This window comes from Montipora capricornis, chromosome 6, assembly GCF_036669925.1.
Source record: "Montipora capricornis isolate CH-2021 chromosome 6, ASM3666992v2, whole genome shotgun sequence".
Lineage (NCBI taxonomy): Eukaryota > Metazoa > Cnidaria > Anthozoa > Scleractinia > Acroporidae > Montipora > Montipora capricornis.
In genome coordinates this window covers 25,875,239-25,902,738 of record NC_090888.1, presented here as the reverse complement: position 1 = coordinate 25,902,738, position 27,500 = coordinate 25,875,239, and the positions used below count along the sequence as shown (strand labels likewise).

The window sequence follows — 27,500 nt, the reverse complement described above, 5'->3', positions numbered from 1 at the left end:
ATCAAAACAATGGACTTGGATGACAGGGAAAGCGACCAAGAAGCACAAATCGAAGAAGGGTAACTCGTAGCAGCAGACGACGATGTATCCGGAGAAGAAAACGACCAAGAAAATTCAGATATTGAGTCGACGTGTTCTGACGGATGGGAGAAGAGACTTTAAAAGTCTGACACAAAGGCAACTGGGCCTCATTGAAGCTGAAAATGTAGCACGACAGGCTAAGGAGCGAATTCTTGTCGAGACTAGACAACATTGGATATCATTGGGAATGATTCGAGAGTACGATGCTCGCTTGATGGGGACGGTTGAACCCTCATACCATCCTAGAATTGAACGGTTGAGAGAAGAGTATTTCACGAAAAAGAAAGAAGAAGAACAGAGAAATGTGCAGGATAAAGCTTCCAAATATTACGAGAACGAGTGGGTTTGGGCAAAGGAAAAAGAATTACGTGAGCTAGAAGAAACTACTAGAGATGACGACATCAAAAGAGCAATACATTACCTGATTGGAGTTACCGTGGAAGCCCTCAAGTTGAACTTTAAGCGAGATGAGTTACCTGGTCTTTCGAGACTGGTAATAATGGAAAGAAGAAAAAGAGCGATGGAGAGAAAGTGCATGCATGGATTTCCAGAGAGCAGGCCGAGAGAGTAACAAGCGTATGGGCACCAATGCCATACCCATTCGACGGACAAGAAAGCGACGATCAAGAGATTTTCATTACGCTTTCTTCGTCCCAGACATCAACACCGAGAAGCACAAGCCAAACCGTCCAGAGAAGAAGATCTAGAAAACGGCCATCCCAAACAAGCACCCCAGTGCCCAAGAAAGGAAGAATAACAAACTTTTTTCAACCTAGCCAAAAATAAAGGACAGGTTATGTGATCATAAGTCTTCAAAAATAGAAAAAAAAGTTGAAATTTGTTACAAGGTGATTGAAATGAAAAAGAAAAAAAAAATCTTTAGTGCAGTCAACTCACTGTACGCCAACTGAGTTCAGTTTGTTCGAATTGATAAAATCCAATGTTATGATGACTGGAATTACTTCGATATGTTCGCAGAGAATTTGCTAAACTTTTATATCATCGGGGCACATTGGAAACGGATAGTTGACAACGAAGGGTTTTTGGTTATTTGTATGATGTTGACCGAGGATCAACTGAATTTCATCCGATAGAGGTAAATTTAATGTGGGTATCCTGCCATAAACATTACTAGATTTTTCTATGGTTTACTACATTTTGATCGAAATTTTCTGATCGCGCGATTTAAAAGAGAGTTCGGTTTTCGTCCTTTTTGAAAATGAAAATCTGGATCTCTAAGAATAGCTGTCCAATTTCCGAACCCATGGCGATCTAGTCCCATCTTTAAATATTTATCCTCTTCAGGAGTGAATAGTAGAATTTTCCTTCCTCTCAAAGAATCGGGCGTTTTTGAAGCATTCTGGCTTTTGAACTTAGTAGGCGTAATGAAAATATTGTCTTCTTCGGGGGTCGACCCATCGTTATTTTCTTGTTTTTCAGGCGAGGACGCGGATTTGTCTGAAAGTCTTGATCGGAGATCCATTTCTAACTCAGAGCCCTTCTCGCCATAAAGTGATTCCAAATATTCGTGCGCCTTGGTTGCCACCTCTCGGGATCGTTGCTTTTGATAATGCACTCTTGCCACAACAGAACTGTGCTTCTGATCCTCGGAGATTGTGCCCTGTGCCTTACTACTAAGTTTCTTGGAGCTAGCCGTCTCCACTATTTGTCGGTAACGAGTAGGGTGAACGTATTTTCCGATCGCGTCAAACACCAATTTGCTCATCAGCTCGCCAAGTTTGTTGTGTTAGCCGCCATTTCTTGTGACTAAGACGTAGTCACAAGTTGGTTTTAGGTTAGGCTGAATATGGTCGATGTAGCCATCGAACACCTGCATGCTTGTGTCGGTAAGGAAAAGAGAGTCGAAGCCATATTTTCCAGCGGTTTTAAACATTTTCTGATCGACAAATCCATCGTTGTTCTATGCTGAGCGCACTGTTTCAACAGTTAAATACTGGTAGGTCATTGGGCGTGAGCCTTTAACCTTGATAAACAGATATACCGCAAGGAATTTTGTTGCAAAGGACAACTCCAGTGGAGATACTGTACCCGGTTTATCCTTGCATGCTTTGAGAACGTTCTCGTATCGTGGCAAGTAGCGCTTAACAACCTCCAGAAGCTCTTCTAGTGTGGCCCAATGTCCCTTGGATTCTAAGGTGTCGATGTCGAGTTCATTTGTCCATTGTAATCGCATCATTTTTGAAACTGTTTTACGGACTTTTTTCAGATAGATTTCTGTAGACAACAAACCCCTCAACACAACCTCGGATGCCCCGTTTACTTTTCTGAAATCCATCAGTTCGACAATGGCGTCTAAATAACCAATCCGCCCCCCGTGCCCAAGTTTCCATTCGTCCTGCATTGTATCAACAAATTTGAAGAGTAGATTAGGTGAGCACAAACTAAAGTCAATTATGTCCAGAGAAAGTTCTTCTTCGTCCTCACAACAGAATTTTAGAAACTCAAGACATTTCCTAACGATTTGTTGCGCTTGTCGCTCACTCTTGCATCCTCCACCACTCCCTTTTAGCCAAGACAGAAGTTCTTGCACGATTACACTTGAGCGATCAAATGTAGGTACAGATCTTGCTGTGAGGGTAGGACTTGTGTCGTTTTCTTCCTTTTTGGGACTCGTTTCTTCTTGATTGGGGACGTGTCGGGGTTTTTCATCAAAATAAATAAACCAACCGTGTTTTCTCTTAACGTGTTTTCTGCAAACTCTTTGAGAAACAAATCCATCACTGTTACAATCTTCACTGGACAATGAAACAAACCATCTAAATCGTCTTCTTCCAAGTGAAGCCTCTTCGGTTTTGGAGATGCACTTGGAACTTTTGACCAATTTGTCTCTGTACTTCTTCGTTTGCTCATCTTGAATCTGGAAATAAACGTTTACTTACCCGCGACTTCGAATTTTAAGCATGTTTCCTGGCGGTTTGCGGACCAATCAGTCGGGGTTTTTGCGTTACCTGCCTCAACTTGCCTATTTTCGAATGCTTCTTTTTCTTCCCGGCATTGAAAACAAAAAAAAAGGAACAATAAATCTCGGACACCTTGCTAATTGTTCAGAATCAGGCAATAGACCATTTTACGGATACGGCGGCCATTTTGAAATCCATTGTTTCAAGTAGCTATTATGGGATTACAAGGGGGCAAATGCATACTAATTGCCCCCTTAGAATCCCATAATAGCTATTTGAAACAATGGATTTCAAAATGGCTGCCGTATCCGTAAAATGGTCTATGTATAATAATTCGCCGAGGCCTGCCTAAACACGCCAAGATAGCTAGTCATAAAGACCAGAGAGTATTTTTCAACAAAAACAGAAAAAAAGAAAACGTTTAAGAATCTTCATATAAAATCGGAACTTCTCGTGGCCTACAAGGGAACTGTGTTCCTAATTAACGTATAAAGGACCAGTATGATTCGGAACAATGGTGTTCCTTTGTAACACTATTGGGAACTGATAGCAGTTACATAGGAACAATCACAAAGCAGAACAGGCTTTATCGGAATAGCTGTTCTTTTTTGTCAAGGACAATATGCGACTTTATGTTAAATATTACGAGCAACGAGTTCTTCTTCGATTTAAGGGAATGATTAAAACAGGAACAACTGTTCTCTTTTGTTGTGAAAGAGAACAAAATGAAAAACGGACCGCACAAAAAAGGACCTATTGTTCCTTAGGAGACAAAAACGGAACATGGAGTTCCTTTTCAATAAACTAATAGGAACTTTGAGTTCCGAATTGCTACGACCAGGAACTCCGGTTCCCAATTAAGCAGATTTGGGTTCCTAAAAACAAATTTCAACGAGGCACAAAATTTCCTTTAAGTGCTCAGTTTACTTGTTCCCATGTTGATTACAGGAACAAACGCAAAAACGCGCGGAACACTTGTTTTCTTTTTTTAAAGTATCGTAATTCGGTTTGAAGACATTGAAATCATGCGAACAATAAGTTCATTTACATGCTAGCTTCAAGTCGCCCACGACAAGTTATCGGGGAAATATAAGTTATATCAGGCCAGATTTTGGGTGTCATTAATTTTGGGAAACGTATATCATTAGGACGACGATGATGATGATTTCGATGACGATGACGACGACGACGAACACGATGATAACGATGATGATGATGACGACGACGATGATAATGTTGATGACGAGGACTATGGCAATGACGATGATGAAAAGCTTTACTAATTGCATAGAAAACTTACAAACTCAACCCACATGGAAATCCAAGTTGGGAAGATAAGCCAGGGACACACTGGTGGGAGGATAGTTCTTTCATTACTCTCTTACTCAGAATTGTCGTTTTCCAAAATTACCGTAATTTAAGGCCTCAACAAGTCATTCGTTTCACTGCAATTCGCTTTTTTCCTGAAATCTTTTCATATAACAGCTTTGTTTAGATTAGGAAAAAATGGAAAATCCCAATTTGAGGAAGGAGATTACAATAGAAAGCACGATGGTTCAGTCTGCCATAAATGTGGAAGAGAATTTGGGAACAACGAGGTATTCTGCCGTGGATGTGGAACACTAAAGAGACGTGAGCCCATGCCAAGTCGCGCTTGATGGCCCCCGTGAGAAGTATGATCGACGTTGAAACTTCCTAGCCTTTCGAAGTGCGAATGCATCTGGGTCCAACGTTCGTAAAATTTGCATGACCATCTCTCTCGAGGAACAGTAACATTGCAGATTCTCAGCTCTTCTGGGACCAAGACTTAAGAAAAACGAAATACTTAGGAATTTTTTTCTTGCAGGTTGCTTTTGGAATGGATGTGGATGCGATAGCCGGAAAAGATACTAAGTTTACAGGGGCCGTTTCACTGAGTTTCGAAGGAGCAGATAAAGCAGCTTTCGATCTATTTCACAAGGTTAGATGACGTCACTGTGGCCATATATGGCGACCCTAAGGCCTGGTTCTCACAGGCGACGAATGCACAAGCTGAAGCAAAGCACGCAGACTCAGTGGAATCTTGATGATTGGCAAAAATTAAAGACACTAATTAACGACAGGTCAATTGCGTCTGCGCTAGTTGCTTGTGCTTATGTTTGCGTCGCTTGTGCGAACCAAATTTTAACAAAGGAACCGCGACCGTTTTGGTATCCGAACTAATAACATGGGTGACAAATTACTCCTTAACTTTGGCGCGAAATTGCAGCGTTAATTTATAATTTCAAATGTGAAAGTACAATGTTGCCATGGCAACTTTTTCCTACAGTGCCAAAATGGCGTCTTATGAACGTAATTTGTCATCCATTTAATAGCTGATCAAATGGTATACTCGTGAATTTAAGGAATAATTTCACTTGCGTTTTGTCCAACCTTTGTGTAATATTTTAGGATTCGAGCTCTGGTTCTATCCAAAAAAACGCTTTGCCTCAGTTGTGGGAAAAAAGGGGAAGTTATACTCAGTATACAAAATACACCGATCTCGAAAAAAGACTTGATCGACCAACCTATTGCTTTTAAGCTGCCAAAACTGAAGTCCAAGGCGCCGCACTCTTGTTGGTACCACTTCTTTGCTTAAGCTTCGTTTAGACATTGAAGCTATGGGTAAAAGCGAAAACTTCTTCCATGTTATGCGGAAAAACTTTGAAAGTGGTTTTTACGACATTGTGATATTGCTTTCCTCTCACTTTGAACTCTTAAAGGCGCCCGCAAACGACGAGGAAACAATGTTGCGGAAGCAAATGTTTCCCCGTTTGCGGCCTCAGGAAACATTCCCGGGAAGCAAAAATCTTCTGAACTTGTTCAGAAACATCACGAGATCCTCGAATCTTATGTGTGCGCATGACCCGAGGCTCTGGGAAACTCTATTTAGGAGAACATGCGCCGTAAGGTTCTTATAGCCAAACGTTTGCTCCTCGTGCTAACATGAATGCACCAATTAGAGACGCTTTTCATTGCTCTTCACGAAAACCAATGAGAAGACACTTTCTTTCAGGGTTCCCCAGAGCTCTGCTTCCACTCCGAGGAAGCATTTCGGGAAACAATGTTTTTTTCGTTTCCAGGCCGGCGCCTTTACACTGAGGTCTCAACAAGATGGCCACCCCGACTTTGTTGTGCTTTACTCAGAATAGTAGATGCTCGATGGATCCTTATTTTGCGATCTTTGATCAAACGTCTTTTAGAGCCGAAACAAAAGAAAATACTTGCTTGTTTTTAGAGAGGATTAGTTTGGGTTACCGACATTGCGACACCGGTGACTCAGTTTAGGGCTGTCCACAAGTTGCTCATAAATGTGTGAAAAGGTACTCCAATTTTCTCAAAAAGTTGCTCCAAAACTCCAAAAGTTGCTCAAAAGTTGCCTAAAAATCCAAAAGTTGCTTTTTTGTATTTTGGTGTAAGAGGCTAATTATTAACTAAAATGAAGATGTTCATGAAAAATTTCACTTTGCATAGATGCCAGATACATATTGCATATTGATTTCATTATAATTGTGTGTAAGTTTAAGTTTTACATTGCTATCTTCTATCAACCCACATCCCAAAATCTGATTCTCTTTATTGGCTTCCTTATATTACAATTATTACTAGATAAATAATCACATGATGGTATTCAAACAAAACAAACGTTGCTAATATGCTTATTTGATACATAAAGTATCTCTGACGTACATGACTCATTTGCTATATAAAAACATATTCTTGTCTTTGAACTCCTTAACTCTATCCCACGAGAACACATTTGGATCAACTGATCAACATTTTCCGCTGGATTAGTTTGCACCTTTCTTTGCCGGGAAATACCAAGTGATCTTTCGCAGTAAGAGTGGATTTAATAAAGGCTAATTCTTGTTTTTTTGTTTGTTTGTTTTTTGCAGTTTAGAGTAAGTCAGTACCCTTATCAAAGACGTGTGGCTTCGGCGATTCAGTTCTTGCGTGAAACTGGCAAAAAAGTGATTGATGTTCGAAAGAGCATTATAAGGAGAAAAGAGTACGTTCCTAATGATATACTGCAGCGGATTATTTACCAAGAAGGTTGGATTATCTTTTTCTATTGTTTTAACTTTTACTACCAAATTTAACTTATTTTAACTTCTCTTATGCCTTTGTTACGCGCGTAAGTTTGTTTTGATCCTATTGGTTTTAATTTAAGATTCATGGCGTGATACATTTTGACGCAAGATGAAAATAGAAAATTTTTGTTTTTGTGTTAAAGGTTGGTTTTGTGGACGGCTTTCATTTTGAAATCAATGTTTAGGAGTTCGGCTGAACATCTATGGTCTGAATAAGGTTCTCAATTTATTAAGATTTTCTTCTTACTTGTAGAAAGCTAAGTAAACTTCTGGCAGCCATTTTGACTCGATACGCATTGTTAAACGTCTTGGAGAGAAACTGTAGCAGCTAAAAATCCGGCTTTAATTAGCGCCAGAGTCTTAAAAGGTCACTAACTGGGTAAAATTCAAACAAACGAGCTATAAAGAAAATCGGAAGCTCCACGAAATCAGAACGTGTCAATTTTGTTGTTGTCCAATTTTTCGAATGCCGCCTTCTGTTTCGAGCCAGTGAAAACGGGGTCGAAAGCAGGATCATGAAAGCAAACCAGTTATGGCGCTGATGGTCAAAGTTTTTTGGTAATCTTTGGGTTTGAGCTTCGCACTTCTTCTTCACTTCTTGCACCTGCGTTCTTTCGTGTTATTCGGGATCAGCATTTTCTATGGACCGAACGGGCGGGCGGGGCAAAATGCATGACCCATTCTTGCTGTTTTTGTAGTTTGGTTGTTTCCCAAGGAAGGTTGATTGTTCAGCATTGCAGTTAGAGATACGAGCTAAGCAATCGATTGAAACAGTCACAGTGAAGCCGCTGGTCAAAGTGTGACAGTCGTAACCAGGTTCTCCATGGGTCATTTTAGCGCGAAGGGGTCTGGGTTCGTTTTGTTTTGAGAGTTAAGCGGGGGAGTTGAGTTCAGTTGGAACCTCTGTAATAAATGCCTTGAAAAATTCAGGGGGCTTCCACGGGAATCGAATTGATGACGTCTGCGGTGCCGGTGCAATGCCCCAACCGAGTGGCTTCATAGCTCAGAGGCAATTACTTAAATTGTCCAGCTAAGGATCACTTCCCTTAATTTCGGTTAAAACAGTCTCGAAACTTCCTTATTTTTTTAAAGAGAAGATACCTGGACTTGGGATTGAAGACATGCTAGATGACTTTGTTACCTTCTTCATTGCTGGTAAGGTGAAAGTATGATTTATAAGTCGTGTTTGTTGCCCCCGCATGGATTTCGCCCAGAAGGCGAAATCCCGAGGAGGCACTCTAGTAGCTCGCGCTTATGTTAATAGGTACTTACAGTTGTAATGTACAGTCAGTAGGGCAGGAAAAAATCTCGATTTCCTTGATCAGGGGTGGCATGGAATCGGTGGGTAATGATGACGTTTTCTATTGGTCGCGCCCGCAAGTAATGCCCCTTTCACACCAAACCTTAGCCATGTTTTAAAAGGTTTAGTTAAACACGGTTTCATAGTGTTTTCCTTTTGAATCATGTATACTGATTTTTGTCGACAACACATTCAGCACAGATCAAAGCATGTATTAAAATTCACCTGAATCTCATGTAAAAGCCAGTCCTACGTTTTTCTGTAAATTAATTCAATGTTGTTAAACCCGGATTAATTAAACATGTCTTGTTGGTGTGAATGGGGTGTAAGTTTGTGGATTGTGACATCACAATAAACAGGGGTAGCAAAAAATCAAAAATCCCTATTTGGAGGTGCAGAGTATTATGAAAAGAAGCGCGTGGTTTGGTATTTTGTGTCAGTCGCATCACGTCGTGTGTGTTTGCGGGTTTCATTCTGAGCAGCAGCTGATTTTGAGGTAATAAAGCCTGAACTTTTCATCGTGTTGTTTAGGTGTACGTTTTTGAGAAAGCACTATTATTTGACCACGAAGCATAAGGTTCGTGTTTACTATATATGCAAAACAAGAGTTCAAGAGTCTGAAAGCCCGAAACTGCCGTGCTACATATTAATTTAGCCGCGTACACACGCATTGCATTCTTAAACTATTGAGCCTTTGACGTCATTTTCTCCTCGATACAGCTCTCTCGACATTTAAAAATTAGTAATGGCGGACCATTAAACAGGAAAATTCAGTTAAAATAAACGGGCGTCTTTTTAAAATCCAGGCGTAAAACTTCGATCAGTTGCTGTTTATTTAACATAGTTAACATAGTAAAAAAAATTGTTTTTTGGTCATAGTAGCACTTAAACAGCGGGGGCAACTTTAGTGTCAACTATTACTAGTTTAGGAAGTAAGCAAGATGAAAGGGGAAGGAAAGTAGAGAAGGTAGGACAAAGAGGAACAAGTAAGGCGATAGACTAAGTATTTTAATAGTTCCAGTTCTGTGAAAACCCAACACATGTAAGTTATTTTCTGTTTCTTTTTTTAGTTTAAGCCGTTACGTTTTTCAACTGATTTTCATTTATTGCATTTAGGACACGAGACTACAGCCAGTTTGATGGCGTTTTCTGTTCTTGAGCTTGGGGATCACCCAGAGATCGAAGAAAGGTGAGACTCCACTTGGATTGTTACTTTAACCTTAGCTACTTTGCTGTTACGATGTACTTCGTGCGATTTCAGTTTGCCAGCTCGGATTCCATATAAACGCTTCTAGTGAGAGTTAAAAAGAGTGTATCCTATCTTTGTTGCAGCTTGGTGGATGAAGTGTTCGATGTCCTTGGCGAGAACCAAAACGTAGCTTTTGATGACTTGGGTAAAATGCACCAACTTGGATTGGTAAGCGATGAATTCACAATGAATACAGTTGTTCGTCCTTCACCTTTAGTAGCTTACGTAACTAGATTAAGGTTAGGGTTATAAGTTACACGAGAGTTTGCTTTTATCGAACGAGTTGATAAACTTAAATTCACTGCCGTATAAAACAAAACTTGAGCTGACGTTTCGAACAAAAGCCTTTCCTTAAGAGCTATTTGGGTTTTGAGCTACACTACTTACAATCAACTGAAAACTTGAGTTGGAAATTAAAGAAGGGGGCAGCCCTAACTCAGATAATTGGCCTCTGACTCATACGGATTATGGCGTAACCGTGACTGACTCTAGAAGACAAATTGGTGAAACAAACCGATTTCTTCAAGTATTTTACTACGGGTAATCCTACTTTCCTTTCTGTTGATATGTACTCGTTTCAATACGCCATAATTTCATGAAGAATATTATTGTTATTATTATTATTATTATTATTATTATTATACACCTTTCATTTAATATGTGTTGAAACATTCTCTCAAATTCGCTCACTTTGGTGGTTGGTTGGCCGCATCGTTCAATGATGCTATCAATGTGACTGCGCGATGCAGTTATGAGCTATGCTGTCAGACGATATTTGACTCTGTGGCTGGGTGATGCAGCTCGAGTCAAATACCCACATTTCACCCTTGCTCACCATAGTCTCCAGTAGGTCAGTGGTTAGAGCATCCATACTAGATGATGATGATGATGATGATTATTATTATTATTATTATTATTCCGTGTTGAAGTCAGGAACAAGGGTTTCATTAGATGGCGGTCACAAACGGTATACCGCCATCTATGTTGTTAGAAATTTGCCTCTCACCCCCGGCTAGTACTCTGTCTTGATTTTCACTCAAACCCTTGTAAAAGGCAAGAGTGACCGCCGCTTACATTGATTAGCCCATGCATCTACTTCAAAAGTTATTGAAACCCCTGCAAGAGATGTCATAAGTCGCTTTATTTGCCGGGCAAAACGTGCTCACCGCGAAAGCCAGGAATAGACTCGTACGGTTTTGATGACATAATCGATGAGTCACCCAACTACTTTAGCTTTGCAGTTATTTTAGGTGCTGAGATGACCAGTTGATTCTCACATTTCTTCTTAATCTCAAGTTATGTAACTTTCTTTTTTTTGCAAATTTACAGTACAAATAATTGTAGTCGTAGTAAGGTCATTCTAAGGCAGCCTAATATGGATGTTACATTTTAGGTGCTTAAAGAATCTTTGCGCCATCATCCACCGGCCACTAGCACATTACGAAAGGCTAAAAAGGGCATGGAAATTGGTGGATACAAGATCCCGGATAAAGTCCGTGTTTGGGTAGGGTATCGTTTTTATGCCTTTTAAATTAGTTGCCAAGATTTAATGACATGGTTCAGGTGGGTGTCTTGAAAACTAGGACCTTAAGACTCCGAAAACTCGCAAAAAGTAACCCAAAACCCTCAATTTAGCTAACCCTAGGCCTGAAGTTGGTTTTTTGGTCGTTCAAGTCCTTCGTTCGCTACAACTTGTTTCAAAGTGGAAGCTGGGTAATCCGCCATAATTAACTGAGTAACCACGCCCCACGTGTGGCCGGACATCTTCATTTCCCGTCGGATGTATACATTGGCTCTTTTGACGCTCAAGGCATAAAAACCAACTTTAGGCATGTGGTTAGCCAAATTGAGGGTTTTGGGTTACTTTTGTCGAGTTTTCGGGGTTCTTAGGGTCTTCGTTTTCGAGACACCCGACTGTGGTTGACAGGTTAGAAATTTGGTGATGACGTTTCTGGTAAAATATCACGAAAAGGCAATTTTGGCAAGACGTCTTCCTCAAAATTTGAGTGTCGCCTATTTCCAATAATTCTCTAATGTCTACTTACTTATATTAGTACTTACGTCTCATAGTTAATAGAGGGAAATGGTTATAGTGAAACCCGAAAAATTTCTTTGTTGTATGTTTCTGTTCTCTTTTTTGTCCTTGACCGTGGACGAAACACAATAGTTGTTTACTCCGCTCCGTACGGAGGAACGAACCAATAGAAACGTGTTGGTTACGTAATTCATGCATAGTGTATGAGCGCAAAACAAAAGATTGTGCATGGTCGTGGACTTTCCGACCTAAATCTTGGCATCTTTATTTGCTCCTTTGATGTTTGCCGAGCTTCAAAACCAGTCCCCTCTATTAACTATGTTACGTCTGTAACAACTATCTAAGGGCGCTTTATTTTTGTCAGAACTGGCCGGCCAGATCCATTTGTTGGCAAAGAAAACGCAACAATTTGAAGCTGTTGAAGAGTTAGTCCTTCCAAATGTCCGGTCTGGTCGGTCAGTCTGTCTGTCAAATAAAAAGCGTCCTATAAGATAGCTTGTCACAGTGAAATGCAGTAGAAAGTGCACCGTGTACTAGTAAGCCATAAATAAAGTTAGAACATATTTCCTACCATCCAGGTAGGCCTCCATTTTTCGTTCATCCATGCGACTGTCTCTATTTTCAGTGAACACGAACTTCCATGCACAACGCCTCCTTCTGTTCACTTGGCTCATTCTTTTCATTTTCTCTTCAGTTGAATACTTATGTCAGCAGTCACCTCCCCGACTACTGGGAGAAGCCAGACGAATTCAATCCTTACAGGTTTGATGACGAGGAACTTCTGAAGAGGTATAGTGAACTTAGACCTGTTCTTGCGGTTTTTGCTGAGCCACAGTGCAATGTGCGTTGTTGCTCTGAATCTGTTTAGAGAAAAGGCAGTTGCCACATTTTTTTCTTAACCGGCCAGCCTAACCAACCAACCAAGCAAACAAACACCACGATAGTTTAAGGTTGTTTAAGGTGTTGGTGATGTCATGTTTGCAGAAATGCACCCAATTTTGACATCCAACACAAAGTGCCTCTTTAAAGCGGTCTTCACACGGCAAACTTGAGTTTGGCAAACTCAAGTTGGTGTGTGTGAACGGCACAGAAACAGTCGACAAACACGTTGGCAATTTGTTGGCGACAACTGAAAAGAACTTGTCTCTATTCTCGTCAATAGTTTGCCAACATGTTTGACAACTGTTGTTGTGTCTTGAGTTTGCCAACACGTGTTTGCATACTTAAGTTTGCCGTGTGAAGGCCGCTTAAGTCCTGGCCTTTGCTATCTATTTCCAACAGGGAGCTTAAGGAGGCTTCCTACAATAAATTTAGCCTATACCATTAGACTTTAGACGGCCACAGTTCTTATATGCAAGCACCTACAGCTTTGAAACTTTAACCACGTACTAGAGGAAGTTTGAAGTTTGTAAAAATGTACTTGATATGGCGTTCTAGGTTACCATGGCAATGAAACAGTGACGTCATGGTTTTTGATTAGCAGCAATTTTACGCTTTATTCGATCTAAACTTTTGAAATGATACACAGGGTACTAATCCTGAGATGTTTGTCTAACGTTTGACGAAGTTTGAAGAAAATCGTAAACGCCGATTTTAAGCTATCCGAGAGAGAAGTTTTTACGCCTAAAATACTCAATTTGTCGTTACTCTTACAATAACTTTCAAAAGAAGCGCTTTTTTTAATATATAGAAGAATCGCTTGTCATGTAAGTCTTTTAGAGGTATCAAGCTAGCTTTCCGTGAAATTTCATGATATAAACTGCTTTTGATGTCCGTTGACAAAATTCAACGGAAAGCATTATATTTTTCGTCAAACTTCGTTCCCAGAACGTCTGGCGGTCTACATGAAAAACAGGTCGATGAATTTTTTTTAAAAATCCTCTATTCTGTAATTAAGCATATTTCCAAATAATGTGGTAACCTAGAACGCCATATCAAGTACATTTTTACAAACGTCAAAATTCCTCTAGTACGTGGTTAAAGTTTCAAAGCTGTAGGTGCTTGCATATAAGAACTGTGGCCGTCTAAAGTCTAATGGTATAGGCTAAATTTATTGTAGGAAGCCTCCTTAAGCAACGACAACGGCGACGGCAACGAAAACGTCACAAATTTGCATATTATTCGGAAAAACAATATCTTTGCACGCCCAACACGTGCGTTTTTCACTTTTGTCCATTTCTTTGCCCTCGTTTGCAAAGCAACAACGTGAAATAGCCAAATTTGAGGTCTTATGAAGAACGTCAGCACTTGAGGATAAATTTTCATTTTCTCCCCTAAATTTAGCGCCGTTCTGATCAGTGTCATTTATAGCATTTACCGTAAAACCCCGCGAATAAGGACTAAGACTTAAGAATCAGGCTAAGATTTTCCATTTGGACCCACTTTATCAGAAAATCTGTTTAGATGCCACAATTTCAAAGCAGGTTATTATTTTATCGTGGAGTCACGGTAGTGTACTGGTCCGTGCCCGGGATTCCCGACCCGAGGGTTGCGGGTTCGAGGCTTGTCTTTGTCATCGTAGACAAGAACATCTATGTAAATCTGACATAACAGATAGTAGTAGCAGTAGCAGTAGCAGGGGCAGGAGCAGCAGTAGTAGAAGAGACTCTCTCTTAAATGAGAATGATTGACGCTAACATAGTACCATATCAAACACCGATTATTTTCTAAACAAAAGCACAGATTTAAGGTGACTCTGAATCCACTGCACAGACGTTTTTAAACATCGCGCGGAATTCTGCTACACATGCGGGGCTTACTTGCACATTCAGCGCGAAAACTTGAGTTCGATCTAGTTTCCCGATGGCTAAACAAGAAAGAAAATGACCAGAAAAAGGCCGACGACGCATGCTTTTTTAGGGATTGGTTGCTTTGTACTTGCATTTTGTTAGTGGTAGATGAGACATGATGAAATAAATGAGACATTCTTTAAGATCTCACGAATCGTGGATTTAGTCGTTTTTCTCCTCTGAATTTGGTCTATTTTAGGGAAAATATTGTATGAGAAGAAATTTGGAGGTAGACTTTTCTTCCTTTTAACTGCCCCTTTATACTGAACGGTTATCGTATGGCTTTGATTGTTTGATGTTTAAGGAAGCTTTATGCGGCCATCTTCTATTGGCAAGTTAGCTTTGCTAACCTAAATTTGAATTTTCTTTTTCTGACTCCAGATCTCATTACACTTATTTCCCGTTTTCACTTGGGCCTCGCAACTGCATTGGACAAAACTTCGCACTGGTAAGAAGTGAATTGGACATAAACTAGATTCTGTTTTCAAGATTGTTTTTGTTCTGTGAAAGGAAAACAAGACAACAGTTCACAAAAACTTTACAAATGCAGGTATATTGGAAAATTATAATAAACAAAAAAAATAAGTTCTTTCGTTTCTGGCTAATCACAACCTTCGTATTTTTTCGGGTATATTTATTATTCCATTACTTACTGATGAACTTTGCTTTCCTTTCATCAGATTGAGGCCAAGGTTATCTTGTCACGCTTTCTTCAGACGTTTAAGTTTTCTCTTGTGCCTGGTCAGTCACGCAAGGTCCGTAGAAGTGTCACTGTTAGACCCGAGGATGGAGTAATGTGCACCTTAACGAAACGATGAGAAACGAACGAAGCTATGCTGTTCAGGTTTCCCTAACAGTTAAATCTCTCATTTTTTTAAAAGGGAGCTCAAGGGCAAAGCCTGTTTATGAAAACGAATTTTTCAGATACATCCTTGGTTTTCACATTTCCTAAACAAGTTGGTGTCACAAGCCATCCCTTTGGGAATTGAATTCTACTTTTATGCGAACGAATTCTTTTGCTTCAATTAAACAACACGGCTGCTTTTCCTGCGTGTGAAAATTAATAATTCGAAGTAACTAATAGGCCTTATTGACGATAGCGGCCATGTTGGTTTTCAAATTGTCATGCATTAAAAGTGAAAAGTGAAACAGATAATTTGTGTGGCTAAGATGTTCGTTATAACCTCTCGAACTCGAGTTGTTTGCCCCCTCAGAAGTGAGAAGCTAATTTGCATGATAATAGCAAATCCAACATGGCGTCCATTGTGAATAAGGTCTATTCAGGCTAATTCCCTTGGGGCCAGTCATTAAGTGCTTATTCATCATCATCATCATCTTGTCCTTTTCCCTCTGAGGAAAATGGGGTCTAAGGCTCGTTTTAAACGTCGCATTTTACATGTGCCGAATCTAATGCAAATGAGAAAATGATTCGGTACTTGTAAAATGCGACGTTTAAAACGGGCCTAAGTGCTTATTAGCCAAGCCTAAGAACGGAGCTCCACTGTTATTTATTTACTATTTATAAACTAATGTCAATGCCAAGACTCGTGGCAGGACTCTAATAAGGTCTTCTTTATTGTGATTATACTTTTCACTCTTTTGCTGCACTACCATAGGCAACATTCAATCAAGTGCAAACATGCAGTTTAGAAATATCTTTTGGACTACATGATTATGAGATAAACTAAGAATAAAGCCAGGATCCGAGCCAGGATTCGAGCCAGGATCCGAGCTACGATCCGATCCAGGATCCGAGCTAGGATCCGAGCCAGGATTCGAGCCAGGATCCGAGCTGGGATCCGAGCTAGGATTCGAGACCTAACCTAACCCTAACTAGACCTACCTAGACTAGAACCAACCTAAATAGACCTAACCTAACCGATTCGAGACCTAACCTAACCGAGACATTCGAGAATAAATAGCGGAGAAAGCTCATCTTAGCTCGAATCCAGGCTGGAATCCTGGCTCGGATCCTAGCTCGAATCCTGGCCCGGATCCTAGTTCGAATCTTGGCTCGAAGTTTAGGTATCCTTCATGATTATGAGCATAAATGATTAACAAACTTTTGCCTCATCTCAGTTTTATTTCAATTAAAAGCAAATGGTATAAATCATGCAGTAGATGTCTTACATTTAAATCTCAACAGCAGAACCGGTTATGTGCTTTGGTTGAGTCACAAATTCAGTTTTCTTTTATGTATCGGTGACATTTTAAGCTATCAAAAGAAACTAAGCCAGAACAAAAAAATAAAAGGTAAAACTACGAAGGCATGCGTACTGTTCACTGAACACTGCCCATAAAAGGAGAAACGTACTCTATTCACCAAATTTTGAACATTTTATGGTTTCATTTTTGTGATCTATAAAAATAAAGACCAATGAAGACGACAGAAACTAACGTCGATTTCCATTTTTTGAATAATATCGAAACTCCGCAAAATCTACTTTATTTTTCATTGAAAAGAGTGATCTTGACAGAGCGAAAGCATAAGACATGAGTCAACTGCAAATCTCGTAAAGTTGAGAATGGTTTCAGTCGTTTTATTCTTGACTTCGATCAGTTATAATTATTGTAAACTACAAACCTGGACTACAAGTTGTCAATGTATTACTTTCGAGATCGCTGATAATGGTAGCATCTCATTGGCAATATAAACTACATACAAAACTGGTCAGCCGTAAACATTGAACAAAAGATGAACAGTTTTTACTCTTACTACCTTAAAAGTTTGGGGTAAATTGATGTGACGGAAAGTATTAATAAGGCTCATCTGTTGAAATCGTTTTTAGTTTGGCAAGGAGTTGTTGCTCTTCGGGACACTTTTCGAAGTGTCAATCTCTTGTATTTAATTTAGTAAACTTCCACGAAAACTTATAAAAGCGGAGCCGGTCAGGACCTAACCCGTCCGGACTTCGCTTACCGTTTCTTCAATAAGTTCTTAAAAATAAGCGACGGCAGGAAAAACGAAGAGTGTCAGCATCCAACTTAACTATTGGATAGCAAACACTTGGATAAAATATATAAGAATTTTTGAGCCCAAACCAATTTCCGGTGCAAAGCGAATTCATGGCGTGTCGAAATAGACTGCGAGCAGCCCCTTCATAAATCAGTCGAGAGGCCCGCTTTGCTGAGGCAGTCGTGTTTGTCACGCAAACAAATAAAATGACCGAGGGAGGCTTGGGAAGAGAAGTGCCCCAAGCCTCCCTCGGTCATTTTATTTGTTTGCGTGACAAAACACGACTGTCTCAGAAAAGCGGGCCGCTCGACTGATTTATGAAGGGACTGCTCGCAGTCTGGAGTACTCGCGGCTCACAAACATCATCACAAATCGCTACTCTCTTGCCAGCATAAAGCGATGACGTAATTTACTCTCCTAGACGAGGTTATTTATCACCGGGTAATCCCATCATTTTGAAAATAGAAGCTGCTTTATTAGTCATCAGCGTAACAAATTTTTGCCGATTTCGGGGCTCATTTGTTGAAACTCAACCACGCTTCCAACAGACCTGTTTATTCTTGTGATTTATGCACGTGCTGCGGGCCTTTTGTTACCACGGGCTTACACTGTTTGCAACCCAGTGACATAGTGTGTAGTGCACTACCATAAAGATTACTCCATTCTTCTCCGAACACAGGATCATAAATATCCACGTGAACGATGTCTGTCTAATGACATCACACATAAAAATACGCGCTTTCATTTCTTGAAGTCACACGATAAGCGGCCTTTGTTGCCTTACCTTACATTACATTTTCTATGGAGCGCTCGAAATTTTTTCTGCATAAACAACACTCTCGCGCTTTGGCGCTATCAAGGCTGCCGGCTCGTCAGCCTCGCGTCTTCGCTCGGCTGACTCGTTGTCAATTATTTTGGCAAAATATAAAATGAGCGAATGTGAGAGAATGATTAACACATACTAAATGAAAGGTATCACAATTGAACTCAATGGGAAATCAATTGTGATACCTTTCATTTAATATGTGCTAATCACTCTCTCATATTCGCTCACTATGGTTATAGAGCGTTTTCACTCACGTGACCGGTAGCCATATTGGATTACTGAAACAAAAGAAATATTTACATAAAAATAGCGATCAATTCCATTGGGATTAGTTTGGCACACCAACATGGCATCCGGGACGTCATGTGAAAACGCTCTATTGGTTGGCTGCATCAAACAAACTATGCATTTTTTCAACTGGCCCATTTTTAGAGCTGGGTAAGAGGGAGTCTCCGAACGGGACTAGGAAATGTATTATATGCAGAAATTGAAAAGCTATTTTTTCTTCGACAATATCACATAAAATATTTGTCAAATCAGTGATGAGCAGCGGAAGATATTGACGTTGATATTTATATCAATGATGAATAAGGTTGATGAATAAACAAACTGATAAAACAAAACTGTGCCATTATGAAGTTGTTTTGTTCACCTTGAAAGTTACTATTTTGGGAGGAAAGGTCAAGAAGTATTGCTCCAAAAAATTGCAACAGAGCGATAAGAAAGCATTCGTGTAGCGTGTTATTGATGAATACATAAAATAGATATTCTTTATTCGATGAACAATATGAACTCAACTTTTTTGTGGAAGGGGAGGGTGGATGGTAAAAAAATACCGAAAGCAATGCCAAAAACCACTTTAACCAATGACAAAAGACGCAGTAAATCAAAAGAGCCAATAAGAACGGCTCGTGCGTGCAACTGGCGGCAAAATGTAATTCAGTGTTTTTGCTCAGTTCATTTTGCCGCCATGCTTTTTTCAGTCAAGTAGTAAACCCATCCCTTCTTTTACTACCAACATGAACATTTCAATTCTGGGCATAAAAACTTGATTTCGATTTATCTTTTTGTCTGAATTGCGACTGCCTTGTTGAGCAAAAATTTGTAACCGCTCGTACTCCAAACTTTTTAAAGTGGCTATCGTCTCACCTCTGTGTTCGCTTCTGATTCCTCCAAGTCTGACCTTGAGCTAGTAGGGGGAGTTCCTCTGTTCGGTTTGCCTTAAAGGCGGGTTATGGGTTCAGACAAACTGTCCGAACCAAAGCATATAGATTCGCCCTGAAACGTGTAGAGTAAGACAAACTAGACGGACGCCTACTTTCGGAGAAAGAGGTTTCCAGCTCGATCCTTGATGACTTCAACCTCTGTTTCGACTTTTCTCTGATTCGTGTAGCTATAGACTAATCTCGTACCCAGATCTCACTCTGTCACTGTATGACCGTGGGAGATCTGGGTACGAGATTAGCTATAGGCCATTTCGGAATTGCGCAGGGAACTGGGGCGAGTTTCAAATTTAAACCAATCGATAAATTGACACCATCACTTGAACGATAACGTTGATATTGGCCATCTGTTCAAGTTTGATGATTTTTGGTCAGACGGAGACCATGTTAAGGGCTTAAAATCATACTTAAAAATCCATATACAAACGTCTCTAATTTTGAGGCTGCGTTCCCCAAAACCATTTGAACTCTGCAAAAATTATCAGATTTGGGACTACTGGAAAATCCTCTCATGGACCTACTATTTGGAAATAGGTGAGGTGTTAATCATTTTGTTTGCCTATTTTCATGATTATTACAGAAATCGTAAAAAAAAATTAAGAGTTTATGTGGTTTGGGGGGACGCAGCCTCAACTTTAGAGACGCTTGTATGGATTTTTGACTATGTTTTTAGGTCCGTAACTTCGTCTCTATTCAACCTAAAAGCATCAAACTTGGACAGATGGCCAATCTCAGCGTTATTTTTCATGTGATGGTGTCAATTTATCGATTGGTTCAAATTTGAAACTCGCCTCAGAGCACTGACAGAGTGAAAGGGAGTAACCGTCGGCCTCCCTTGATACCAGCCTCGTAGCTGAACGAACTACCGACGTTAAATTAGTGACTTTACCTTTTATTTATTGTCCCATTTCAAACCGATCAAAAACGGTCAGTTCCTTGAAAATGTTTCATGTTCTTTAGAAGTCAGTCTGTCTTGGATCATGTCTTGCTAAAAAAAAATGTAAATTTAATCTCGTTTCAGAGCAATTTCCTATTGTCTACGTTTGATGCCAAGATTCAACAGTTTCCGTAAAAGCTGTTTTCAAAGCGGCCTACATCAAATGTCCTTGTTTCCTGAAAGCAATATAGGAAACTGGAAACCGATTATTTGGCCCACGAACAGACGAGAATGGATACCTTTAAAATTAAAAATAATCGAGTGTCAAAGGAAATTTTTTTCCGTCCTTGTTTAATCTACCAAAATTCCGGAACTTGCGTTTTTTTGGGTCACATACAACGGACCGAGCGATAAAGGGCATACTTGTAGCTAAATTACAACTACGTGAGAGAAAAAATCAACAGATTTATGCCAGTCACGTCCACATATATATCTTTAACTAGTAGTAATCAAGGATTAGTGAGGTGCGTTCCATTCCTGTTTTGTCATTGACGAGGCATTTGAAAGTAGTTCCGGGGGGGGGGGGGGGAACTAGTAGTTCCTGACCCTGTTTAAGACAAACATCGCTGATTTTCCTACCCTGTTTAAGACAGAATTCCGATTTTTGATACCCTGTTTAAGACATTTAACCCAGTTTAAGACAAAAATTGATAAATCGATACCCTGATTAAGACAAAAAATGATAAATTCGATACCCTGTTTAAGACAAAAATCCCGGAAAACATACCCTGGCTGGCCACACGTCCCCATTAAGCCCTTATAAGGGAGTACCCCCCCCTCCCCCTCCCGGGAAGTAGTTGTATACAGTCAACTCCGGACACCATCGGGACCGGCCTCAGCTGTCCGTCTTAGAGAGGTGTCCGGATAGAGAATCGACGTAACATGACTCTAGGAATTTTGAGATAATAATGCTGAACCTGTGCACAGTGAATACCCGTGTGTTTAAAGTTTGTTTTAAGTTATTTACTTGAACGAAACCTACCTGTTTTAGATTACAATACAATTCGGTTGTCACCTCCAAGTTATTTTTTTGAATGGGACAATGACTGATTTAATTTTAACTTGTACTGTATGTATTCCGGCGACAAGATAAGAGCTGTCAATTCAACGTCTGGTGTTAAAGAGAGCACGTACAAGAATTTTTATTCCCTAAATCGTAATTTGCGGTGACATTCAGCACCTCACAAGTGTCCGTTGATGATTTCAAAGTGTCCGTTGTCCGTCCTATGGAGGTGTCCGTCTTATAGAGAGTTTGGTTATAGTGAAATGACTAAGAAACGGCCAGGACCAGCACGAGGTGTCCGTCTTATAGAGGTGTCCGTCTTACAGAGGTGTGCGTTAAGAGAGAGTTGACTGTATTTTGATAATCGTTTTGTACCCTTTCTAGTGTAACAAGACGCCTACGACGGCGTATCCGTGGGATGCACAAACGGTTAACACAAATTGTCCAGTTACAGTGAACTACAACTACAGAAAAACTTTGGAAAATGGCTAGAGACTACCAGAAAAATAAATCTGCAATTTGACTAGAAGTTGTTTATTGTAAAAACAGTTCTTAACCCTTTAAGACCCGAGAGGGCTAACAGACGATTTGACTTCTAAGACAGCAAGAGTTAAACAAACCCTTTAGAATGAGCATACTTATCATGAGCGAGTTTGTGCATTTTACTATCTTGCTGCCACAATACTTATTATTGTAATCGCCCGCTCAAAACGTTTGCTTGTCATCAGTTGCTTGTGCTATGAGACCTACAATATCAAGCCCCTGATATTAGATCGTCAATATAAAGCCGTGACCCACCATATAAGGCCCCGATCTACGAAAACAAACTGGTGTTATATCGTCTGTATGAAGTCATGAGACATCATATCATGCCCCGAGCTACGATACCAAGCCTCTGATATTAGATCGTCTATCTGAAGTCATGACACACAATATCATGCCCCTACCTACGATATCAAACCCCTGGTATGAGATCGTCATTTATAAAGCCGTGGCTTGTCATATCAGGCCCCGACCTTGTTAATTTAAAACAAAATTATTTGATGGTTAGATCTCGCAAGATCCAGCGCTTCCACTTTGTTTAGCTGTTGCATAAAAAATTGTCTTGTTAATTTAAGCATTTTTTTAGCTGGTAGTAGTTTGTTAGAATATCTAAAGGAAGGTTCACTAGCCCTTTAGTTGAATTCCCGTTGCGCAATATTCTGTTAACCAATAGTAAATCAAAATGTCTCAAATTTTAACCGTCTCTTAACAGGGTTGATAAGTCCTCCAGCGAAAGTTTATTTATTTCTTTTCTTCGTCTCCTGTCCATTGTTATTGGCGGGAAATAGCGACAAATTCAGTTCGTTGCTTAAAGTCCGCGGCGTCATGGAGCAGTTGACAGAGGTACAAATAGTTAAAACAAAACCGGCTGCAGAAACAATCGAATAGCAAGTTTTTCTGCGCAACAAATTGCGGTAACAACTGAACAACAAGCGTGACTTAATGGCAGCCTCAGAGAGTCCATCTTGCAAACTTAAATTTCGTTTACAAATTCTTTTGTGCCTCGGTTGCACACCACCGACAAAACAACTCGACCGCCACGTTGTTTGTCTGATTTTGGAACACGTCATTCAAAGCAGTGGTTAGCAAGTTAACTAGCTAGAATGTACCACCATTGTTAAAACTATCCGGCGTTTGAGCAACCCTTGGGTAGTTTAGAACTATTGATGGAGGATTTAACCAATGACATTGTAAAGGGATAAGGGGTGAATTTCATCAGTAATGGTTGTTAAACGACTCAAGTTATCTGAAAGGCATTTGTGTCGTTCGCTGTAATGAAGAATATGTAAAAGCTGCAAGCATTATGGAGAACGTGCGATTGGTGTCCGAGATAGCACTTCCGCGATTGATGTCTTCTTTACAAAACTCAACGTCACAAGATCTAAAAGATTTTAATTAACTTTAAATCTTTGATCCAAATAAAGCATGACTGTCCGTCTCCTTGCATCGCATCCTTCAGATAATGCGAGCGACCTTTCTTTTCATGTGGCCTAGTGGATGCCGGTGACTGATTCACGGAGCCAAACGCCAGTTATACGCGGAGGATTTTGGATCGCTATGCATGGGTCACAAGCAGAAACATGCGACAAGAAGTTGTACCGTTGGACAAAGGATAACGCATATTTGTCGTAATTTTCTGAGACACGGAGGTGGCAAATTTTGTGCCGGTCAAAAATTGAAAGTTTTAATGTGATTAATTAATATCATGAAAATTGATTGTGAAATTCAGCAGTACCTTTTTGTATTACAGCTAGGTTTCACAAATCAAATCTTACGCAAGAAAGTGTAATCGATAGATTTCATCACATCAATCACATAAAACTGAAACTTGTAATTTCCACGTACAAAAATCAATCACCTTCATGTCTTACAGAATCACGGCGTTAGTATGCGTTAGTATACTGTTAGTATATTGTTATTAATGCGTTAGTAATCGTCCTAGTAAAGTAATGAGTTCCTAGAAGGCTGTACTTGTAAAAAAAACGTGTTTTTAAGGTACCATTTTTTTACGCCACATGTGTAAAAAAACACTGCTTTATTACATTACAAAAGCAGCTTCTTTACAATTATTTTTTTAAATAATACCAGTGAGCAGCACACAACAACAGATCTTGTCAACTTGCTTTTATTTCTCCGGCCGGTTTCGTCCGATTACGCAGACTTCATCAACTAGCTCGAGTTTGAAGAAGATGGCTAAAAGGAACTTATTTTATACCTTATTTACAAAGTACAAAGTACAAATCACGTTCAGCAAGGGTGTTAACAGCGAAAAACCCTAATGACAACAGAACGTACAGGGTTTGACTAAAATCCACAAAAATGTATTTGTATTTTTGGGGCTCACGGATTTAAAATTGTAAATAAGGTAAAAGATAATTAATTTCCTTTTAACCATCTTGTTCAAATTCCCTGATTAAGTTTGCGTAATCAGACGAAACCGGTCGGAGAAATCAAAGCAAATTGACAAGATCTACAGTAGGTCTGTTGCTGTGAGCTGCTCACCAGCATTTATTTGAAAAAATAAAATGTAAAATCTATATCCTTTTTTAAAAGACTTTCCTCTCATCCCGCGTTCTAGAATATTCTGCTTCTTGCAGATAATAGTAAAGGCATTAATTACACTTCTTGCTAATGTTACAAGGTTTGCTTTTCTTGAGTACCTTCCACTTCTTGTCGAAGGGTTTGCCGGCAGTTTCGTTTCCGCTTGTTGGCGTGACGGAATTAAAGAGTATATAAATAATACATTTCTTTGCCCGTGAGTAGTCTGGGTAGGATAAAACTGATAATTTTACGTTTCCTCGCGACAATACACGTTGATTTTAAGGCTCAAAGAAATGCCTAATATCGTTGTCATGGTAATGTTATTCTGGAGGAAAATCTATGTGAGAAATCTACGATGGGTACTTAATACCCTGGCCAAATTTCGTCTTGATATGATTACCCGAACTGTATCTAAGGACAGAATATGTTTATTTGTTTGAAAAAAAGAACTTTCCTCTCATCCCGCGTTTTAGAATATTCCGTTTATTCCGTGTTTCAAAATATTCCGTATTATCCGTGTCTTAGAATATTCCGTGCAGTTCCGCTGTTCCGTTCCATCATTCCACCATTCCAGCGCGTACGGTCACCAGTAAATTATGCAAATAAGGCGCTCATGTGGAACAATATATGCACGGGAATTTCCAACTTGAATCTCTAGGAAGTAAGGGGCGTTTGCACATGATGACCCCAGTGAGGTTTAAGATTGATCTACGACGCGACGTATTTTTCATTTTTGGACATTTCTTTCACGTTTTCGGCAAATCTGCGACGTGAAATGACCACTAATTTTCTTAGCATTTTAAACATTCTTTCCACTACATGCTTTTACCCTTTAATTTATGCGAATTTTTCGTTATATTTAAATTTCTTTCGCTTTTAGGCTTCACACATTTTTATCCGTTGAAGGCAGCAGTTCAGTCTGTCGAAAGCTCATAGTTTTTTCAAAACTTTTTACCAGAGAACGATTTTACTTTTTTCTTGAAATGACCAATTGTCAAGTTTTGCGGAGAAAGTGAACAAAAGGCAGCGAATTTGAATTTCTTGTCGTATATCAGGGGCTCCTGCGCATATTCAATACCGCACCTCCTAATTCAGTTGCTGGAAAGTTCCACTAGTTTTTACAAGTTAGACAAACCGACATAATGACGAAAAAGATTAATGAACCTGAACTTGCAATTTTAAATGACGTTTTCGTTACCGTCGCGTCGCAGATCTCAAACTCCTAACCCTATTAAATACCAGACGCAGAATGAAGGTTTGGCCAAGTCCGTTCGAGAAGAATTTTTACGCGTCTCTAGTATACAAAATGGCCATGCCGTTTCTGTGATTGGCAAGAGAAACCACTGTCATCATTGTCTCAACCATATTAATTTTAAAACATTAAAAAAACATTTTTTTTGTGTCACTGTTGTATGAGTGCTTTAGTGGGTGAAATCGTTTGTTGCGAGAATTTCTCCTACGATGACTTCCCTTCTGAAGTGCTCCTGCGGTAAGGTGTTGAAATGTCTTAAATTCGTTTAATCTCGACTGGTTCAGTTTTGCAATCTTTATCGCAATTTGTAATTGCACAAATAACACATAGATCAGGTGGCAAAAAGCTGTAAACGCCAATTTATTTGTGGACCACCCTCAACGAAGATTCAGTGACAGTATGATATTGTTGACAAACTGCCAGACGACTCTTCGACTGATGAAATTTCTTTGGTAGATAGCTATGAAACAACGCTCTCGAAATTTCCTAGGGTGCATGCCAGATATGGGCTTGGTTTCGCTAAAATGCCAAGCGTTTTAGTTTAATCACTATTTGCTTTGATTGGCAGCAATCCTTCTTTCGGATTGCCGACAATCCAAATATAAACGTTTTCACGCAAAGAAATCGCTAATATCATTTACACAAGATACTTATCTTCCTTCCTTGGAGCGTTTCAACACATTTAAAGGGATTTCCATTGACGTGACAAGGTCAAATTTTCGTCACCCTCATTGGCTGTAAGTACCCTTGTGTTTATTGTTTCGGCGGCGATGTTCCAGACATAACTCGAGAGAGTTTAGTTTGGTCTGTACTTGAAGCGCAGGTTGTATCATCACCGAGAGTTCTTGCACAACGTTGCGATGAAGCAGTTTAAGGTTGACTTCAAGGTCCGCAGAAATAGGCTTCTGTTATGGCTGATGGTTTTGTTGACAATCCTCTTACTTGCTTCTATCGGAACGTTTGTTTTCCTTGCACTCAACGCGAGATATCATTTTGCGTGCTTGTTTGAATGCAAACAGCGAGGAAATCCTGTGCCTAGAAAGCAAGGACCGTCGCCCGTCGAGGATGCTGTAACTTTAGATGACAATAATCTTAAGGCAACAACAGCTTCATGGATTCAGAAGGAAGAAGAATCAACTAAAATTGTCGAACTGCGCCTGACGTCGACTCTGGAAACGAAGGTTGCGATTAAAAATCACACTTACGCAATCACCAGCGCCACAGCGCCACCGACAACAGAAACGGGTCTAACAGACGGAAACAACACGAGCGCGGAAGCTAAAACGTCTTTTAACTTCGGAAAGTCTTCGACATCACTCAGTCCAACTTCTGTGGCTGACCGCACCACAAGAAAACCTGCTGTTAATCGCAAAGAGTACGTCAGTGTTCAAGGAAAAATTTTCCTCAAAGGCAAGATTCCCAAAAAATTTCCCCCAAATTCATGGCTGATAGTGAAGTTTAAGGAAGATCGCTACATGGATGCACCCTCGATCCTTCTCGGAAAAACAGTGCTGGAATTATCGAATCATCCCCGAAGCAAAGTCATCTCTTATACGGTCACTTCTAAGAGATATGAAATGGCACGGAGTAGGTACAGTGTATCGGCTGTATTGAATATGGGATGGAGAAGTAAGGAGAATTGGATAAGAAAAGGGGATTTCTTCAACGACAGATATTTTAACGTAAACGTTAATAAGTTGAAAAAGATTTACATCAGGAACATGTTCCTTGTCAA

General features: G+C 39.9%; 1 protein-coding gene and 1 pseudogene across 3 annotated transcripts in view; one reads left to right on the top strand and one right to left on the bottom strand.

The window, feature by feature from the left end:
- Window positions 1-16,750, top strand: part of LOC138051855 (cholesterol 24-hydroxylase-like) — a 45,325-nt gene extending 28,575 nt beyond the window's left edge. For all 3 annotated transcript variants that reach the window (XM_068898146.1, XM_068898147.1, XM_068898148.1), the window contains 9 exons: window positions 4,849-4,962; window positions 6,917-7,073; window positions 8,204-8,266; window positions 9,528-9,600; window positions 9,744-9,828; window positions 11,054-11,164; window positions 12,390-12,484; window positions 14,866-14,932; window positions 15,165-16,750. In XM_068898146.1, coding sequence (XP_068754247.1) covers window positions 4,849-4,962; window positions 6,917-7,073; window positions 8,204-8,266; window positions 9,528-9,600; window positions 9,744-9,828; window positions 11,054-11,164; window positions 12,390-12,484; window positions 14,866-14,932; window positions 15,165-15,302 — 903 coding nt within the window. In that variant the 3' untranslated portion in view covers window positions 15,303-16,750. The remainder of the gene's footprint in view (window positions 1-4,848; window positions 4,963-6,916; window positions 7,074-8,203; window positions 8,267-9,527; window positions 9,601-9,743; window positions 9,829-11,053; window positions 11,165-12,389; window positions 12,485-14,865; window positions 14,933-15,164) is intronic.
- Window positions 1,223-3,067, bottom strand: LOC138050962 (uncharacterized; annotated as a pseudogene).
- Window positions 16,751-27,500: the final 10,750 nt, after the last annotated feature.